At 53.5% G+C, this 14,917-nt stretch overlaps 3 protein-coding genes across 3 annotated transcripts; 2 read left to right on the top strand and 1 right to left on the bottom strand.

The window, feature by feature from the left end:
• Positions 1-378: 378 nt before the first annotated feature.
• On the top strand, positions 379-3,632 carry Triagg1_6826 (uncharacterized protein; the record flags this gene model as incomplete). Its single annotated transcript, XM_062901493.1, has 3 exons — positions 379-1,758; positions 1,819-3,477; positions 3,546-3,632. 3 exons carry the CDS (start codon positions 379-381, stop codon positions 3,630-3,632), a joined length of 3,126 nt encoding a protein of 1,041 aa, XP_062754154.1.
• Positions 3,633-8,030: 4,398 nt separating this feature from the next.
• Positions 8,031-9,050, bottom strand: Triagg1_6825 (uncharacterized protein; the record flags this gene model as incomplete). The annotated part of the gene is made up of 1 exon (XM_062901492.1): positions 8,031-9,050. One exon carries the CDS (start codon positions 9,048-9,050, stop codon positions 8,031-8,033), a length of 1,020 nt encoding a protein of 339 aa, XP_062754153.1.
• Positions 9,051-11,740: 2,690 nt separating this feature from the next.
• Triagg1_6824 (uncharacterized protein) lies at positions 11,741-13,565 on the top strand (the record flags this gene model as incomplete). The annotated part of the gene is made up of 3 exons (XM_062901491.1): positions 11,741-12,027; positions 12,084-12,339; positions 12,420-13,565. 3 exons carry the CDS (start codon positions 11,741-11,743, stop codon positions 13,563-13,565), a joined length of 1,689 nt encoding a protein of 562 aa, XP_062754152.1.
• Between the last annotated feature and the right edge of the window lie 1,352 nt (positions 13,566-14,917).

The following is a 14,917-nucleotide window of genomic DNA, read 5'->3' as shown; positions in this document are numbered from 1 at the left end:
TTGTCACGATAAGCAGCCGATAAGCCTCTAGAGCTCCGAACCAGGCTAAGCCAATCAGAGACAAGCGGCTACGAGGTTCTAAAGCCACGAATGTACAAAGTCGAAGCACCGCGAAAAGGCCACCGAGGCACTGGCGATTTGCAGCTTCACCGCGATCGACGTGCACGACCTTTGCGAGCCGGGCCTGTGAGCGAGGATCATGGAAGCGGTGCTGAGCATGTTTACCAGTCGTTGACGCTTTCGTTTTCTCCTTGTTGGCCTTGCCTTTGCTGCGCTGTCTCACCCCAAAAAGACCCCTCATCATCAGTCTGATCTGATATTGACATTGTCGATTCATATTCATCCTCCGCGAAGCCTTCCTCGTCCACGCACCACACAATGGACTACACCCAGTACCACGCCCTGGGCCACGGCGAGCCCCTCGACCCCAACGACCCCAACAAGACATCCGCCCCGGCCGCTCCTCAGTTCCAGAGTCCCGTGCCTCCTTCGCCGTATGCCCCCCAGAGCCCTTATGGCGCTCCTCAGTATGGCCACCAAGCTCCCATGGCCATGCCGCCTCCGCCCACGCCCGGCTACGGCCCGCCGCAGGGCCAGAGCTATCCCGGGTCTCCGTTGCCGTCGCAAGATGGTGCCCTGGCGGCGCAGTTTGGCGGCATGAACCTGGCCGCGGATGCGGGGGGTGCTGCTGCGAGGAGGAAGAAGAAGGACAGGCACGCGTACCACAGCGTGGAGCCGACCGGCTCGTCGCAGGCCTTTAATGGTATGCCGCCGGGCACTCCTGCCGAGCAGTTCCTCAATGTCAACAGCCCGCGCGGCATTCCTCCTCTGGGGCAGTTTGGAAGTCCTCTGGCCAGTCCTATGGGCACGCCTCAGATGGCCAATCCCGGCCAGTTCCCAGCGCCCGTCTCTCCATTCACCCCCTCGGCCCCCGTGTCGCAAGCCGAATTCGCATCGAGGTTTGGCTCTGGCTCCGCCGATGCCGCTACACCTATAGGCTCAGCTGGTGCCGGCCAGGTCTCGGCAGAGGACATGCCAAGCATACCGGCTGCCAGGGACTCGATCCAGGAGCACTTCAACAAGAACGTATACCCGACCTTTGAGCGCCATGTTCCTCCGCCGGCGACGACGTCGTTTGTTGCTTTCGACCAAGGCAATGCCTCCCCCAAATATACCCGACTCACGCTCAACAACATCCCAACTACGTCCGAGGGCCTACACTCAACTGGCTTGCCCCTGGGCATGCTCATCCAGCCTCTGGCTCCCCTACAGGCCGGAGAGGCAGAGATCCCTGTTCTTGACTTTGGAGAAGCCGGCCCGCCACGCTGTCGAAGATGCCGAGCATACATCAACCCTTTCATGATGTTCCGATCTGGCGGCAACAAGTTTGTGTGCAACCTCTGCTCATACCCCAACGATACACCACCAGAGTATTTTTGCGCCATCAGCCCCCAGGGAGTGCGCCTAGACAGGGACCAGCGTGCGGAGCTTCACCGTGGCACAGTCGAGTTTGTTGTTCCCAAGGAGTACTGGACCAGGGAGCCCGTTGGCCTCCGATGGTTATTCGTCATCGACGTCACCCAGGAATCGTATAACAAGGGCTTCATGGAGACATTCTGTGAAGGCATTCTTGCGGCCCTGTATGGGGGCAATGATGAGGAAAAGGATGAAAGCAGTGAGCCAAAGCGAAGGATACCCGAGGGAGCCAAGGTCGGCTTCATCACATACGACAAGGACATTCACTTTTACAACATTAACGTGAGTGCATTAATGGAACGATTTGATGAATTGAAATTGGCTTGCTAATCGTGAAACCAGCCGAATCTTGACCAAGCACACATGATGATCATGCCCGACTTGGAAGACCCTTTCCTCCCTCTCGGCGAGGGACTCTTCGTCGACCCGTATGAGTCAAAGGCTGTCATCACCTCTCTCTTAACCCGCCTTCCCGAGATGTTTTCCGACATCAAAAACCCCGAGCCTGCCCTGCTTGCCACTCTCAATGCCGCCGTAGCTGCGCTAGAGGCCACTGGAGGTAAAGTGGTGTGCTCTGGCTCGAGCTTATCAACCTGGGGTCCTGGTAGATTGTTCATGCGCGATGACGGCAACCATCCTGGTGGCGAGATGGATAAGAAGATGTACACGACGGAGCATCCCGCGTGGAAGAAGGTGGCTGAAAAGATGGCCTCGTCTGGAATTGGTGTCGACTTCTTCCTTGCTGCGCCGTCTGGCGGCTATCTTGACATTGCCACAGTAGGGCATGTTGCTGCCACGACTGGTGGCGAGACTTTTTACTTCCCCAACTTCATCGCTCCGCGGGATGGTGCCAAGTTGTCGATGGAGATTACGCATGCCATTACACGAGAAACGGGCTTCCAGGGATTGATGAAGGTGCGCTGCTCTAATGGACTGCAAGTGTCGGCATACCACGGCAACTTTGTCCAGCACACCTTTGGCGCCGACTTGGAAATCGGCGTCATTGATGCGGACAAGGCGCTCGGCGTATCATTTAGCTACGACGGAAAGCTGGATCCGAAGCTGGATGCCCATTTCCAGACCGCTCTCCTCTACACGGCCGCTTCCGGGCAACGGCGTGTGCGATGCTCCAACGTGATTGCCAGCGTCAGCGATACCTCTAAAGAATCCAGCACCAGGGAGCAGGCTATTCGGCAGTGCTTGAAGTTTGTCGACCAAGACGCCGTTGTCGGTATCTTGGCAAAGGAGGCCGGCACCAAGCTCGCAACCACGTCGAGCAACCTCCTCGACGTCCGGAACTGGCTGACGGAGCGAACAATTGACATCATGGCCTACTACAAAAAGCATTCGGCTAACCAGTTTCCGCCGAGCCAGCTTGTTATGCCCGAAAGGCTCAAGGAATTCTGCATGTACATGCTGGGCCTCTTGAAGTGCAGAGCGTTCAAGGGCGGCATCGAGAACTCGGATCGGAGGGTTCATGACATGCGCATGGTTCGAAGCATGGGCGCGTTGGAGCTTAATCTGTATCTCTACCCCAGAATGATTGCTCTTCACAATCTCCAACCCGAAGAAGGCTTTGCCGACCCCGAAACTGGCCATCTCAAGATGCCTCCGTCGGTTCGAACGTCGTTTTCACGCGTCGAGCCTGGTGGTGTCTATCTGGTTGATAACGGACAGCAGTGCTTGCTCTGGTTCCACTCCCAGACATCGCCAAACCTGATAAGCGACCTCTTTGGGGAGGGTCACGACACACTCAAGAGCTTGGATGCCTATACGTCTTCACTGCCGGTTTTGGAAACTCATCTCAGTGCCCAGGTTCGCAACATTATCGAGTTCTTGAAGTCTCTGAGGGGATCCAAGGGCATGACTATACAATTGGCGCGCCAGGGACTTGACGGCGCCGAATATGAGTTTGCGCGAATGCTGGTCGAGGATCGAAACAACGAGGCGAAGAGCTACGTCGACTGGCTTGTGCACATTCACCGGGGGGTTCAGCTCGAGGTACGTCTACTGATTTTTCTTTATTTTACTTGTGTTTCTATCAGATGCTAATCCTGCTTTGCCAATAGTTGAGCGGACAGCGAAAGAAAGAGGGCGAGGGCGAGGCAACCGCCGTAATGGCCAACTTTGCGGGACTGAGGCCGTCCTACTGGTAGCAGCAGTAGTTTTTAACCCAAGCTGTCAACATCAAACGATGGCGGTTTGTTCTCAGTTTCCAGCTTCTCGCAAAGTGAGAAGAGCACGTCGTTTGGTCGCTGGCACGGGGGGATGTCACTATATATAAGGCGCACGCTTTTGGGTAACATTGATACGACAACAACAACAACAACAACAACAACAACAACAACCAAAAAAAGAAGCGCTGGCACAAAAACGGGTCATTTGCTTTAATGTCCGAAAAATCGAGCATTACTAAAAATCGATGTGGAAATAGAAATCACATGTTTGAATTGCAACACAGTTTGTGTATGTATTAATAACGTCATTTTTTTTTCCCCTGCAGATAGTTTGTGCTCTCTCTTTCTCCCTCTTTTTTATGAACATGCATGGCGTGTCTTGGAATCATTTCATTTCAAATGCAAGCATGTTTAATTACTTTGCACCAACTTGGAAGGGAGACGAGGAGCAAAACACCTGGTCTACGGTGTGTAAGTTTTTTTTTTTTGTCTCGGTCCCGAAAAGTACTCCGTACTTGCAAGGAAATAACAAAGGCCCTGCTCCCAATTTTCGCCCATCCGCCCGCCCCAACGGTATCGGCATGTATCAAAAAGAATGCCCAAAAGAACGGCCGATGCTACCGTAACAAAAACGTTACATGCAATGCATCCGCATCCGCACTAGCAAAATAGGGCAAGGCAAGGGTCCCCCCATCAATCGTGGCATATTAATCAACTTGAAAACCCACCACGAAAGAAAAAAAAAAAAAAGGGCCGTAGACACATTGCCTTGCCGGGGGCTGAATTTGGAATTTCTCAGCCCTTTTGATGTGTGTCTGTGTCTGTGTCTGTGTCTGTGTTGGTGAACATGGTGATGGTGATGGTGATGGTGGTGGTGACAAGACAGACACACAGACCTGAGCGCCGGGTCCGTTTCAGGTTGATGAACAGTCAGATGGCAAGCTGAACTCTAAACAACAAATTCCATCCTTTTTTCTCTTTGCTTTTCCCTGTCAATGGCTGCGGGTTTCTTTTCTTTTCTTTTCTTTTCTTTTCCGTTGGTCAGGTTGAGACACTGAATCCCCCTCCTGTCTTGGGAAAGAGATTGAGCAACAAAAGGCCAAAAGACAGACATTGACTGATTAGTTGGCCTGGCCTTGTCTCAAAACCGAACTATCCGTCGAACCACCAACACGGCCCAAAATTCCCAAGACGCACGGCTAAGCCCACAGGCTAATGGCCCGAAGCCCGGTTTCCATCGAGTTTCCAAATGCTCCTAGTATATGCAGCATCGGCTTCTCTCCCCCCCGGTCCCCATCAATTTGCTCGCCCTCGCTGCCAAAAACAAACAACGCGACAACCCCATATCTTCAACACAGCTCTTCGATATAGAGTGCCAGATAGAGAGAGACATATCACACCCGTAGGAAAGCAAAACGACGACCTCTCCCGCCCAGTTTATAGCAACGTATGGAAATACGAATCGCAAAAAGATCCCCCTTTGCCCGCAGCCTTGTTGTGCCTGGGGTGCCGATTTGGGTAACCTAACCCCGTTTTGGGGACGGGGGGAGGGGAGAAAGAAGAACGATGATCAGGATGCTGTTTTTCCCATCCCACTTTTCCCACTTTTCGTATGGAAAGCGATCGTGCATTTCCAAGGAAGCGAATGACAGGCTGCCATGTACATGTAGCATGTAGTATTACTTCCGCATGATGTAGTATGTAGTAGCAGTGACAGTAAAAAGTTGACGGTGCTTCTCGCTGACCCCGGCACACTCGCCCGTCAAAGACCCAGGAACGGGCGACGGATTGAGCCTATCGAGGGTGTTACTGATGGGTGTGATCCAGGCGACATGTCACCTTTGCTTTGTCATTGATCGAGAATCGTGCTTCTAGCAGCAGTTACATGGTATGCCTCCTTTTTTTTTCTGCCTTTTGCCTGTTCCTCGCAAGAAAAGCACCGAAAAAAGGGGGTGTATATGGGCCTTGACGATGTGTACATGCATGCGCGCCATGTGTACTAACGTGTCGCCATTGAGCTTCCCGGCTAAGTTTGGTTACGAGTCTTGCTCAAACGTGTCGAGATCGGTACGTCTGTAGAGCTAATCTGTAAGCCACGCAAGCGTATTAGGTGATGTGATTGCGGTGTTGCCAAGTCTTTGGCCCTCTTGCACGAAACAGATAGACAAGAGTAAAAAGCGAGTGACGAATGCGAATGTAAACGCTCCCAGCAGTCTACAAAATACTCGGAGCAATATTTCGATTGCCCATGTTGCCAGGATGAATGGCCAAGCAAGAGAGATGCCCAATCCTTGGCACCTCGTGATAAATCCGGAGCCGGCTCCGTATGTACTTGGCCACACCAGGCACACGTTGTCCAGGCAGGCGTCCCTCGTACTGTACAGGCACGATACTTGTAGTACTCCGTACGCCTTCGCCAACGACGTAGACAAGGCAGGACAGGCTTTGATGCGGCCGCAGGGTTGGGACTAGAATAGCACTCATCAGACGACTTATACTTGTACAGACAGAGTACAACACCGGTTTCCCATGTCCCAACGGCCGCAGCTTTTGACACTTCAAGCATCATGGCATGGATGCCACAGAGCAGGCGCCAAAGATCCGGCAACGGGCGAGTTCCGCAATCCCTGCCCCAGTAACATGGTTTTCAAAAGGCAGAGCTTCCCAAGAAGCCTTCTGGCGGGGTGAGGGAGATTCAGATGCTGCCAGGCTGCTTGATTTCCTTTTTTTTTTTTTAGGGTGGCAAAAAAATTGCGGCTGAGTGGCAGCAATTTGGGGAAAGGGGACCGCTTTCCATGACTAGTGACCCATGGCTATTGATTCTGAGAGGGCCAATCGACTTGTGAGATTGGTGAGAATTGAGAAACGAGGTCGGCGATGGGCATGTGGCTCCTCCGTATGGGGAAGGGAAGGGCTGGGCGACCCCATGCCTCCTCCGTTTGAGTAAACCACGCCCTTCCACACTCCCCCCCAGAGGCTTTTCGTCGGGCTCTCCTTTGACAGAGGGTTAATGATCCTTGTGTCTCAATGCTCCTGCAGCACCCAGCGGCATTCTGAGTCAACAAACGGTCATCAAATGCCTGGGTATAGCGTCTCGGCAATGGAACTATCTGTAGATCGTGTTAGCCGCGAATCACAGAGACCACGACTTTTTAGCGCCTCACCCATCCCATCCAGCTTTCACCGGTTTCAACTTCTCGGCCGTCTGACGCATGCAAGGAACTCCCGGGGTGAGGGGTGTGGCGTCTAATAATAAGAATTTCGAGCAAACCCGTTAGTCTGTCGCGGGTCTCCGGAACGCCCAGTGGACATGTCCCGACTGTGGTTTTTTTTTTTTTTGGCTCATTGCGACGGTCTCACTCGACTTTGCAGTTCAATAATAGCCCGTGTCTGGGGAGGTTGCCCACATACATGGACTTTTGTAAACTGCTGCGTCGGGGGTCTGAGTTCGTATTTATACCAGCATTTTGAGATTCTACTGGCGGCCATTGAAGACAGGCAACTCATGCAGAAGCGAGGAGAGAAAAGCGTCAAGTCATCTACTCGTATGTGTGGAAGTAATTGTAGACGCCGGCCCCCAAAAGTTGGTTGACACCTTAATCGCCCTTTTTGCCGTAGTGCCATTTCATGTCTCAGCCAGCGATGGGGGTCTGATGTCAGCTGTCTTTCCTCTGTCACCAAATTTTGATGCCTAGTGAGTGATTTAATCCAATAGCATCTTAGATTCTTGGGGGGAATAAATATGAGAGTCGCCTGTCCAGGTTTCACACCGCACCTCAATAGCAGCTGGAAAAAAGGAAAAAAAGAAAAGAAAAGAAAAGAAAAGAAAAAACCTTCCAGGGTGCTTTCACACAGCCCGCCAATACTAAACTGCACTAGCAGCAACCCATGGCACACGCGAGATGACTCTATGCAGCATGAAAAGGTAAAAAAAAAAAAAAAAAAAAAAAAAAAAGAGAGAGAGACAGGAAACAACCCGGGAAAAAAAAAGACCTCGTCCCAATATGTGATATCCGTAACAGTTTAGCCCGTCCATCCAAGCCCATAATGAACCAACCTCCATGGTGTCCCAGCCCCAGACATTGACGCCCTTCTCCACTCGAAGAAGAGAAGACAAAAAAATGCCCGAACAAATAAGAAAGACAAACAATACCGCCCATAGCAAACTAAAGCAGCCCTCCCCCCTCTTTTGATGACCCGCCCATGATGAAATTCAAGCTAGGAGAGGAACAGAGAACAGAGAAAGGGGGTGGCGGCAGGAGGGCTTTACTTAGCGTTGCAAAGCCAGTGAAACCCATGTGCGTTGTCGCTGAGTTATGTCCCCGTCCTCGCAGCTGGTCCATAGCCGTCATCCTTGCAAAGATGGCGGAAGAAACGTCACGAAGTGATCATGTCAAGTGCGTATCGGGGGTCTGGTCGGCAAAGAACATGCTCAATCTCTGTAGGGTCAAAGACGCCCTCGAAGATGTCCATGTCGGTAGGGCCGTTACCACCAGGGCCAAGGGGCATCTTTGGCTTCGACACGCCGCTGCTCTTTTGGTCCTTCTTCCGCATCTCTTCGTGGATCAGGCGAGTCGTGCTCTGTGCGGGATCCTCAAAGACGAAAATGACATATGAGAACTGACCGCGGAGGTCGGGATCAAAGAGGAAGATGTCCCGCCAAATCTCAGCGAGTTCCTTGGGTGGGTTGCGGTAGCCATTGCCGAGGCCAAAGTCGCCAATCACTACCCGATCGTAGTTGTTGTATAGACAAATCCGAAGGGCGCCACGGATTTTTTCTCGAATCATGTCCTTCTCTGCCGAAAAAGAATATTTGGTCCCGTTCTCTGTGAGCTTGGGCCATCTTGTTGGGGCGACGGAGATGACTGGCAGATCAAACCAGCGATCGAGCTGTTCGTACCGCTCGTGAGGTCCACGGCAAACAACCACCGAGTCAGAGAGAATGCCCCCAGGAGTGGGAATCGGATAGTGGGACACCTCTCCCACCGTCGGCCATGGGGTGCTCAACGTAGCTGAGAGGTTGCTTCGTCGACAAAGCCTCTCCTCGTAGCCGGAGCAGCCAGTCTCCCAGTCTCCCCCAGGACGACGCTCATTGGCGGCGCAGATGAAGGGAATCCGAATTCTCGGACCCCCTGCCGCCTCACTAGACTCACTATCCATGGCGGCATAGTAGATGGCTCTCATGACAGGATCGCCATATTCTACTCGAAACACCGGAGGACGAGTAGTCGCCTTCCGGCGGGGGATATCAAGCTGCACCGTAGGTTGCCGGTAGAGGATAGAATATGGAGGAAACACCTCGGAGTATTTGGCCTTGACAAGAGGTATGAAGTTCCTCTTGGTGTCGGCTGCCACGTCCGACGGCCTTACTTTGCTAGATCTAGAAGTCGGAGCCATGTCGAAGACTCTTTGTTGAATAGACAAGAGAAGCTGGAGGAACAGAATGTGGTGAAGGAGACGTCGACAAATTATAAAGAAGAAATGCGTGAGTTAAATAAGAAGAGCTGGGGGGGGGACACTTGTTGTTTTGAATCCCGAGAAAGTAAGCCAGTCAGCAGGGCGGGTGAAGTGCAGTTATATCATTGTCTCGGCCTGATATAATATGCTTTTCTTTTTTTGCTCCCCTTGTTTCTTCCTCTTCAAGCCAAGTCACCAATCAGGCGGGCAGTCATTCAGAAGCGAAGGCTCTTCGAGAGGGTGAAGCGAGATGTAGGGATTGCAGTGAGTTGTACGACCCAATATGTCCAGAATCTGAACCACATGTTTAGAACAAAAGCCAACGGCAGGCGAGCAAGCAGGGTCAGCAGGAACAATCAAGAGGCTAGTGATCTTTAAGTTGCAAAGAGAGCGTCAAGTATCGCTTGACAGACTACCAGGACCTCAAAGGGGGGCTAGATGATGTCTTGCCGGCAAGACAGGAATTCATACCGGGACCCACGAGGGCGCCGGCAGCCAAGTTGGCGGGACATGCTTGTACATGGAGGGGTGGTATAGGCCAGGACTGGCCAAGAAGCCTTGATTCGCGTACTGCGAGATCTCAGAGGCAGGTCGAGAGCCCAGGTCGAGGGCCGGGAAGACATAGTACGAGGTACCCCCCCCCCCCGTGGGTCTCTCAGACAAAGATGTACAGCGTTCATGGTTCATTACGGCGTTTCTGGCTTCACACTGGGTAGTTAGGTAGGGGAGGCCCTGGTGGGCGGAGCTGAAGCCGGCCTGCCCATTGGATTCGACACGGCAAGAGCACATGCAAGCAGAGCACAGCGGGCGGAAGCAATGACGAGAGGCACTTGGTAACTGTTGCTTTTGGCATAGGCCGGAGTATTGTTGCGGACGCATGCGCATAAGATCTGTGATACCTCATCTCGCCCTGTTGTTGAACCTTGCAAGGGTCTAAACTAGTCTGTGTCGGCGCAGGACATGGGCCGGGGGGGCTTCAAGGGCCTTTGCTTTGGGGGTCTGCGTGTACTCCGTAACGAGTCCTCGTACATCCAGGTAGGTGGCAGATCTCGTTGGAGGCGGTACGAGTGGCACTCCCACGAGAGGTACACGCCTATATGGAGTACGGCGCACAGGCAGGTCTTTTTGTTCCTCGGTGCCGGGATTGCCCTGGCGGACTCGAGGGTGGAGGCGGAAAGCGGCTGCGACTTGGCAGGCCGTCCATCGAGCCATGGTGATGGTGGTCGCAGCGATTGCCCAATCCCATGGCACTCGCCAAGGATGGACATGATGGTTGACGACGGTGGAAGGACTCGAGCTGAGACATCAAAGCCAAGCTGGTTGGACAGCCGTTAGCCGGGACGCCACCTGCAGCGTAGGTACTCGTACAGTCCCAAGAGCAAGAGCAAGAGCAAGAGCAAGAGGCAAGAGGCAATCTCGCGACTTGGCTTCCAGCAGACCTGGCGAAGGAGAGAGAACAAGGCCAAAAGGACCGCAGTCGCCAGACAAGTGGAGGGTGCGAGTGGAACATGGCGCTTCTGGCGCCCATTCAGACAAGGTGCCCATCACTTGATGACAGGTTAAGACAAAAAAGAAAAGGGAGATCAGGTGGGCGCGGCCCGCCAAGCCTGGAGGCGGCCCGAAGGCCTCTGAGAGGCTCCAAGCGGAAGCTTTGCATGACGATGCTGGATGTGAAGAGGGGAGAAGATGCGAGAGCAGAAGTTGAGGATGGAAGAGTCCAAGCAGATGTAGACGTACCGGTACCTGCCTGGCACTAGAGACACGAGTCCCACACCGGCTGAGGTACTGCATGCTCCTGTTCTGGTAGCAGAGAGACCTGCCAGCGAATGGTGCTAAGGTACCGCGGGTGCTAGCCACCAGATAAGGCAGTACCATGCACGATACCTGCAGCTCCTAGTGGCCGCAAGGAGGGCAATAGACGTCCATGCCAGGCTCTAACAGACGCTCGTCGGCCCCTTTCTCTAGCGCGATGCCACTACTGTATTAGTATATAACCATTGAGGTCTGGTGTTGCGAGTGGCAGTATCAGCTGGGCTGCTAGCCGTGGCGGATACTACCTAGTAGGTTGATATAAAATTGATCCATTCAGCCTAAGTGCTTTGCCTTGCGGGAGAGAACCAACACGACAGTTACCAGGTAACCTGGTACCTGACCTGGCATATGCTCTGCAGCAATAAGTCGTTTGTAGGTACCGAACTGTCGGACGACAAGTACCAGCTCCGGGCTCGCTGGTACCAGATCATGTACCGGTACCTGATCCTGCATCTGTGCTACAGCCCTCCACGAGTTCGCGAGCGCCAGGTGCCACAAGAGCCCGCCTGCATTGCGCCTCACCGCCTTGGCCCGCACACCAACGACCAACGGCACAACTGTTTTTCCTTTTTCTGCCCAACCCCTGCTCGCAGCTTTCAGCCGGCAAAAAGAAAAGCAACGAGACCTCCAAATCCTGCTCAGCGAGACAGCAAATGACAACCACCGGCATCGAGATTGGCCCAAGACAGTCTGTACGGCCATTGCGTTGCTTTGCCTCTCCCTACCTAGCCCGGGGCTACACGTCATGAGACGCACCCAAGCTCTGCCGCCTTGCTGAAGCCGCTGAGCTATCATATCAGAAGAATTCATCTCATATCATGTCTCATCCTCTCAGCCTGTTTGCCAGACGATATCGGCCCTGCCGTCTCCTCTACCGGCGAAGCTATTCGGTGCGCATCCCTGGCGACGACGGGCAGGGTCTTCGGGATATCAAGACGGTGGCAGACCTGAAAGAATGGCAGCCTGGACGCCTTGTCTCGGATGTCCAGCTTTGCGGCTGGGTTAGATCAGTTCGCAAAAGCTCTAGCGTGCGCTTCGTTGACATCACAGACGGCTCGTCAATGAGGCCTGTGCAGGCCGTCGTGGACAAGAGCCTGGCCGCAGAGTACGTCAGCCCTCGTCTTGGCATCACGGCGAGCAGTAGCTGACAGCACGTCGTAGTATTCGCCCTGGTGCAGCCGTCCGCCTCACAGGCGTGTGGCACAGTAGCTCCTCATCCTCTAAACCACCACCCAGCGTAGAATCTCAAGGAGGCAAGCTTGCCCGTAGCTCCGTTGCAGGCCAGTCAAGTCCGAGTGATGTGCATGAGCATGAGCAAGAGGCTGCTCGCTCTGCTGGAGTAGACCAAGGCCCGGCACCGACTACAGCTGAGCTACGGGTCAGCGAGGTGGAAATTCTCGGCTCGTCCGACCCCCAAGTAAGGAAAGCTATGCTGTTCTGCAAACAAGCTGCTCTTTGCTCCCCTTGGCTCGTGGAATCGGTCTGACGTTTCTCAAGACATATCCCATCCAGAACAAATATCAAACGCCAGAGAGCCTGCGCGCAATCTCGCATCTCCGTCCGCGAACCCCCCTCAACTCAACACTCCTTCGACTGAGGTCGGATGCCATGGCCCTCCTGAGCCAATTCTTTTTCCAAGAAAAATTCCAGCAAACACACCCCCCAATCATCACCTCATCAGATTGCGAGGGTGCCGGCGAAGCATTTACCGTCAAGAGCGGCGGCACGACCGAGTTCTTCAGAGACCCCAAGTACCTCACTGTCTCATCACAGCTGCATTTGGAGGCTCTAGCTCAAGCGCTGGGAAATGTTTGGACTCTGTCGCCGACGTTCCGGGCCGAGCAGAGTGACACCTCTCGCCATCTGAGCGAGTTTTATATGCTTGAAGCTGAAATGAGCTTCGTTCAAGACATGGATGAGGTCATGGACCTCGCCCAAAGAATGTTGGCGTCGCTTTCCGGCGGGCTCAAGCGGCTCAGTGCCGCCCAAGAACTCGAAAAGCACCGGCTCGACTCCAGAGACCCGGCAGAGCGCTTGGCATTCGAAGACCTTGTAGATCCCAAGGAGCTGCAGCAGCGATGGAGGGGTCTGATGTCGCCCAAGAGATGGCCACGAGTGACGTACACAGAGGCCATTGAAATCCTCCAGCCTGTAGCCCACATGTTTGAACACAAGCCCGTATGGGGATCGGGACTCCAGTCGGAACATGAAAAGTATCTTGCTGAAAAAATCGGATACGACGAAGCGAGCGACGCGTTTCTGCCCATTTTCGTCACCCAATACCCGCGAGAGATCAAGGCCTTCTACATGCTTCAGTCCGAGTCCCCGCCGCCTCAGGGGCCGACTGTCGACTGCTTCGACCTCCTGGTCCCCAGTCTCGGAGAGCTTGCGGGAGGATCCATGAGGGAATACCGGCTTGCCCAACTCGAGGACAACATGCGCCTTCATGGGTTAGAGGTCCCGGCACAGCGGAAAGCCAGATCCAGCGACATGGGGTGGTACCTAGATCTGAGACGCTGGGGCTGTCCTCCCCATGGAGGGTTCGGCCTTGGTTTCGATCGCCTGCTGAGTTATCTCGCTGGTGTACCCAATGTGCGTGACGTGGTGCCATTTCCGCGCCATTTCGAGCGCTGCGATTGCTAAATCCGGCTATCATTTCGACCTGGCGGCACATCAGCCTTCGTCACTCAGACAGGAGATTGCCCCGACGTCTCGGGAAGATGGCAAGCAACCAGCCTGTTGTGTTCGTCAACGCCTGCCTACCTCGGACTGTTTCATTTCAGGCAAGCTTGCTCGCACGACAGCAGCAAACGGCGATCCGCGTCAGGGGACCGATTGCATGACGCAACGCCACGCCGTGATTAGGTTACACTGCGTATCCCAATCTTGAGGTTAAAGACGAGGAGGCTTACGGGAAGCCGCATGTGCCATTGTTCTAGCCTCCTTTTAACGATTCTATATATACCATATACCACTCCTTCCATATATATACATATGCGTGCTCGCACACACACATATATGTACCTTACACGCGAGACGGGGATGCCGACACCGCCTATTTGAGAGCCGATGCGCCAACAGCGATTGGGTCCATTCCAGCGAGTTGGTTTTCAGTCACGAATGGGGAAATTAGATCTTGTGCAACTTGTCCATCTGCGACAGTGGATGCGATTCTGCGGGAAAGCGATGAGGCTTTTGATCTAGCGGTGGGTGTTGGCCGAGCCAGCCTTTTCTTGTCTCCCCTTGTTGTTTTTTCTTGCGCTCAGCCCATGTATTACCTGTATGCCGCACAGATTGCCTGGTTCCAAGTGCTTGTCCTGATTTCACCAAAGGAGCGAACACAGTTTGGGGGGCCAGTCACGCCGCCGCAGAAGCGCAGCCAGCCGCATTGTTTTGGTTTGGAGATTCTAGCTTGGCGGGATTCCGTTCCAGCTCTACTAATGGATAGACGGAGGCTGTGGTATGAATTTTACAATGCCACATGTTGTATTATATGAACAACCATGTTGGGTAGTTGTTGCCTAGAATGTTGTAGAGAAACAGCTGTTTTTGGGAGACGGAATAGAAATACCCCCATCTTGTATACATAGCAGAACGACATCTCCAGAGGCAATTACTAGACTCAACCTGGCTAACGAGAGGCCTTCCATCTTAGCATTGGCACTGCGGGAGCTTGTCAACGGTAATGATTTTGGGCCTTGAGCAGTTGTCCTCGACTCAGTCTCACTTGAGGAGATTGCACTCACAACCTTGTGAACTTGGCCAAGTTACAAACAGGCTCAACAAAAGGCTCAATACCCTCACGGCCAACAAGTGCCAGACGCTTAGACATGACTGCCATTGACACAACCAGACCCTCAGCTTTACGGATTCACATCAGCTCAAAGCTGAGGATGCTTCTCGACTAGCCGATTCCGAGCCAGCTGGACTTCAGCCCCAGCCTTTGCCCGCATCAAACCATGACAAGTTGCGACAACTAACGTGAGAGTAATCGG

Source organism: Trichoderma aggressivum (genome assembly GCF_033847375.1).
Source record: "Trichoderma aggressivum f. europaeum strain CBS 100526 chromosome Unknown scaffold_028, whole genome shotgun sequence".
Classification (NCBI taxonomy): domain Eukaryota; kingdom Fungi; phylum Ascomycota; class Sordariomycetes; order Hypocreales; family Hypocreaceae; genus Trichoderma; species Trichoderma aggressivum.
Note: the sequence above shows the minus strand (reverse complement) of the source record. Positions and strands in the feature narration are given on the sequence as shown.